The sequence below is a fragment of the Mesoplodon bidens genome (assembly GCF_964165515.1).
Source record: "Mesoplodon bidens genome assembly, chromosome: 15".
NCBI classification, from domain to species: Eukaryota; Metazoa; Chordata; class Mammalia; order Artiodactyla; family Ziphiidae; genus Mesoplodon; species Mesoplodon bidens.
Window position 1 is genome coordinate 44,680,487 of NC_138171.1, and position 4,790 is coordinate 44,685,276.

At 50.0% G+C, this 4,790-nt stretch overlaps 1 protein-coding gene across 1 annotated transcript; it reads left to right on the forward strand.

Moving 5' to 3' along the window:
- Positions 1–2,851: 2,851 nt before the first annotated feature.
- ZG16 (zymogen granule protein 16) lies at positions 2,852–4,367 on the forward strand (the record flags this gene model as incomplete). The annotated part of the gene is made up of 3 exons (XM_081255995.1): positions 2,852–2,906; positions 3,090–3,222; positions 3,927–4,367. 3 exons carry the CDS (start codon positions 2,852–2,854, stop codon positions 4,243–4,245), a joined length of 507 nt encoding a protein of 168 aa, XP_081112121.1. The 3' UTR covers positions 4,246–4,367.
- Between the last annotated feature and the right edge of the window lie 423 nt (positions 4,368–4,790).

The window sequence follows — 4,790 nt, forward strand, 5'->3', positions numbered from 1 at the left end:
GGCCTGGTGTCCCACGGCCTTCACCTTTTTCCTTTTGGATCCGCAGGCACAGCATCAGAGCAAACTCTAAGATGTACCAGCATTAGCTACACAGTGGCCTTCCTTGTCTCCAGGATGACAGAGGATGAACCCTGAGACCCTTCCCACTGGAGGAAGGGTATCTCTGTCACCCTGGAAAGGGGACTCAGGAACTTTTGCCTGGGACCCAGGGACCAGTCTGCAGGCATGGAGGAGACTCTGGATCTTGGCATGAAACTGAACCTATGACAAGTGTAGGAGCCTCTATTCTGAGGGCCCCAGATGTGTCAGTCATGGAAATGTGAGGGTGTTTTCCCAAGGTGTTCACCTCAGACCTCCCTGAGCTGCCATCTTTGATTCCCTGTGTTTGGTCACAGACTCTGTGATGTGCTCCTATTAAAGAAGAAGAGATGGATGATAATGAGAGAGGAGAGAGGGGGAGGAGTTAGAGAGAGAGCTTGGGAGAGATGAAGAGACAAAGAAGAGAAGAGGCACCAAGAAAGAGAGAATATAAAGGGAAAACCTCAGGGCAAGAGATGTCAGGGAAAGATCAAGACATTAAAGGAAGGAGATAGAATCAGGAAAGAAAGGCAAGCACAAAGAAAGGACAAAAGCCATAAGAGAACAAAATGGCTGGAATGAAGTAGAAGTTGTCACCAGGATGTGCTCGTTTTGGACATGCAGAAGGTTGGAGAGGGGAGATCACACAGTGCATCCTTGGCTGCCCTCCTAGCTCCCAGAATCTCCCTGCCAGGAGCCCCACCCTACTTCCGGCTCCTCAGGGTGGGGCTCCCTGTGTTTCCAGGAGGAGTCCTCAGTCCCAGATGGTGAGCCTATAAGGGGGTGGGGTACTCCGAATGCCACGCTCCTGATCATTACTAACCAAGGCTAAGGGTTCCAGCCCCTCCTTGGGCTCTGTCTTTCTGCCCTGCTGACATAGTGGGTCAGAGGGCCAGTTCTAGAGGGGCCTCAGAAGAGAAGGGCTGGCAAAGAGAAGAAATCGATGACACCAACCCTGGGGAAGTTTCAGACCTACAGGAGGGAGCCGTTGTCCTGTGTGGGCTACAGCCCCAGGAAGATTCAGCTATGGCGCCCAGGAGTCCTGAGGGCCCAGAACTGCCCCCAGAGGAGGACCTGTCTGCTTTTACTTCCTCAGCTTCCCACCTGCCCACTGGACTGACTCTACCTGTTCCAGGGAGGGGGATCTCCAGGTGTCCTGTGGCCTCAAGTCACCGTTCTCAGAGAGAAAAAGTTTGTGAAGAGTCTGACAGATCGAGGATGGATGAATGGAAAAAATAAAGTACAGCAAAATATTAAGATAGAATCTACATGGTGGGCATAGGGATGTTCACTGTACAATTCTTTCAACTTTTCTATACTCTGGATTTTTTCATATAAAATATAAGGGGAGAGAAAAAAATGTCTGGCAAATAGTAGGCATTCCTAAGTATAAGGTGTTGAGAGTGTAATCCCTTTCCAGGAGAATCTATATTTCAAATACCTGCAGAGGACAATGTTTATCCTGAAAGATGGCAGATTGCAGGTGAGGGCACCAGCAGAAACCAAACAGGGGAAGGAGAACCTTGGACCACACCCAGAGGTGATTAGGAAGTTTGCCCACCCAAAGCAGCTGGCCCTTCGGTTGGTGATCTTCTCTCAAGTTTATTCTGCCTCTCCTGAGATCTGGGCTTTGGTCCAGAGTTGACCCCACCCTGCCACCTGTAACCCTTGGGGCAGGATAAGATGTTCCAGACCCTGCCTGACAACTGACCCTAAGAGTCTGATCATGTTTGCTCAGGAGGTGAGGTTCACACAATAAAGAGCAGGGGGAGGGCTTGGACGAGGTATAAAAGACCTGCAAGTTTCCAGGGGGTTACTTTGCACTTGAAACTGCCAGGTGAGGGGTGACAGAGGCGTGGGCTGAGGGGTGACAGGGATGCCTGGATTTGAATTAGAGGGGATTCAAGCTGAGCTGAAGAAGAGGCTTCCTGGATTGAATGGCTGGGGAGACCTGTGTGTCAGCTAACCGGGGCATCTGGGTGTGAGCTAGTCTTAGGTGTAAGGATATCTGGATCTCAGCTGAAGGACTGGGGACACCTGGGATACACCTACGGCCAGATTTGTGTTAGTGGAGAAGGAGGTATGACAAATAGACCAGGTGCCTGGGATCTCCTATCTTAAGCTGGTTCCGATTTCTTCTCCAACTTCTCAGTCTATCCCACCTGCACCAGAACTGCTTGGACAGTGATGTTGGCTGTTTCTTCTATCACCACCTTCACTCTCCAAGTGACCCAGAGCCACACCTCTAAAATGCTCCTTTCCTTCTGATTTGAGACTAGGATGAAACTAGGAATTTAAGCTATGCCCCAGATGTCCCACAGACTGGGCCAATCTACCACAGGCCTTCAGTTAGGTTTTGCTCCGACTCCTAGTTTGATAAACTCAACCATCTCTAGGATTTGGAGATGTCTCCCACTTCTTCTTTAGAAAACTCCTTTCCTGCTTTGTGCCAGGAGGGAACAGGGCTTGACACAGCTTAATCCAGATAGAAGGTCAGGATTGATCTTCTGGCTTGGGAGGGAAGAGGAGGATCGGCTGTAGCCAGACCGGAGAGAGGCAGAGGGATTGAGGACACGTAAGATAGTATTTGTGACAAACAGGACTAGAGACTGTGGACAATTCTTTCTAAGACCAAGACTGGGTGGATGAGGTCTGAGTTGAAGGACCAAGAAACCCGAGCCTCAGCTGGAGATCAAGGGTGCCTGGGTAAATGATCTCTGGAGGGATAAGGGTAAACGTTCACTTTCTCCTTTCTTCCCACTCCAGCCCCAGGATGTTGACCGTTGCTTTTCTTGCCCTTCTTTGTGCATCAGCCTCTGCCAGTGAGAGTAAGTGAGAAACCAGGAGCCCAGCACTAGAGTCAGGGGAAGCAGCTTCCTGTACTGCTGGTGGCCAAGGCTGTCAGTGGCTGACTTGGGGTGGTGGGAACTGAGTTGTGGGGGGAATAAGGGTGGTGGGGAGAAACTGAGCTCTCAGGGGATTTCTCCCCCCAACTCCTCCTTTCCCTCCAGTTCAGGCCAGGTCCTCCTCTTTCAGTGGAAATTATGGAGGCCGTGGAGGAAAGCGATTCTCCCATTCTGGAAACCAGCTGGATGGCCCCATCACTGCCATTCGTGTCCGAGTTAACAGCTACTACATCATAGGGTAAGATTCTTTGCGTTTCTGTGGTTTGGGGACCTTCTAGGATCTCACTAAATTGTGAATTTCTCAGTCACTTTGGGTCACATGTTTCAATCAAGTCACAGGGATAACATGATATGGAAAAATTATCAGAGGACTTGGATTTGAGACCTGTGCTGTCGAAACCCCTAACACTCCCACACTTGTGATCTTGGGTAAATCATATACCATCAACTCAGAGGGACCTGGAAGTTGTCTAGTTTTTCCCCCACCCAAGGTTTAAATCCCCTCTGGCCTCCATCTTTGCTTGATGGCTCTCCCAAAACTTTATCCTTCTGATCCTGGATTTGTATCCTAGCACAGCATGGACAAGTCTCTTCCCTCATCGGAGCCTTTCAGATGTTTGAAAAATCCCTTTTCTTGTTTCAAGTAGGGGGTGGGGGCCTGGTGGGAGTGTAGACTTCAAATTCAAGCTCTGATACTCACTGTCTGGGTGATTCTGGGCAAGTTGTTTTCCCTCTGTGAGCCTGTTTGTCAGCAAAATGAGGAGGTGAAGTTCCATGTATGATCTCCAAGGGCTTACCCAACCCTCACATTCCGTGGGACTGGCAGGGGGTTTGTCATCCCTGTCACTAGTCTGAAGGTCTCAGCCTGTAGACCAAGAGGTCCTGAATTCTGATCACCTTACTCAGTGTCTCCCTTCCTTCCCTCCTCACCCCTGCCCCTAGTCTCCAGGTGCGCTACGGCAAGGTGTGGAGTGATTATGTGGGTGGCAAGTTGGGAGTGCTGAAGGAGATACTACTGTACCCTGGGGAATCAGTGGTCCAGGTGTCGGGAAAGTACAACTACTACCTGAGAAAGCTGGTCTTTGTGACTGACAAGTCCCGCCTCTTCACTTTTGGGAAAGACAGAGGCAAGAGTTTCAAAGCTGTCCCCTCGTACCCCAACACTGTGCTACGATTCATCAGTGGCCGATCTGGCCGATCCATTATCAATGCCATTGGCTTCCACTGGGATGTCTACCCCAGTAAACACGAGAACTGCTGAGCTGTCCTGCAACACTGCAGTGGTGGGGGTAGGGGAACCCCTCACCACTAACCACCATCCACCTGTCTCAATAAAAAAAATAATAAAAGGGCATGGCTAAAGTGTGTGTATGGGTGCCTGCAGCTGGGATCCACCTCTTGACTCTGGGTATGGATGTGTGAGTCTCATTTCTGGCTATTTGTCAGACGTCAATCTGGGGAAGAGTGGGAGGATGAGGGAGAGAGGAGTAAGAATCCTGGGCTTTTCCTCATAGTTTATTAAGAGGAGATAAGATTCTGGCCTGCACCAATTCTTTTTTTCAAGTGTTTACCCAAACTGGAGTTCTAAGGCTGAAGGTAAGACCTAGTTGTGGCTTATTGCGAAAACCCCAGATGTTCCACTCTGCAGCCCTTTCCTCCCCTTTGTCTTCCCCTTGAGATAGTGCCTCTCCACCAAAAGGCTGTCACCTCACTCTCCTGACCTTAACCCACTCACTGTACGTGGGTGGCCTGAGCCATCATCCTTTGTTATTTCCCAGAACCCACCTGACTCCCAAAATTTAGCCT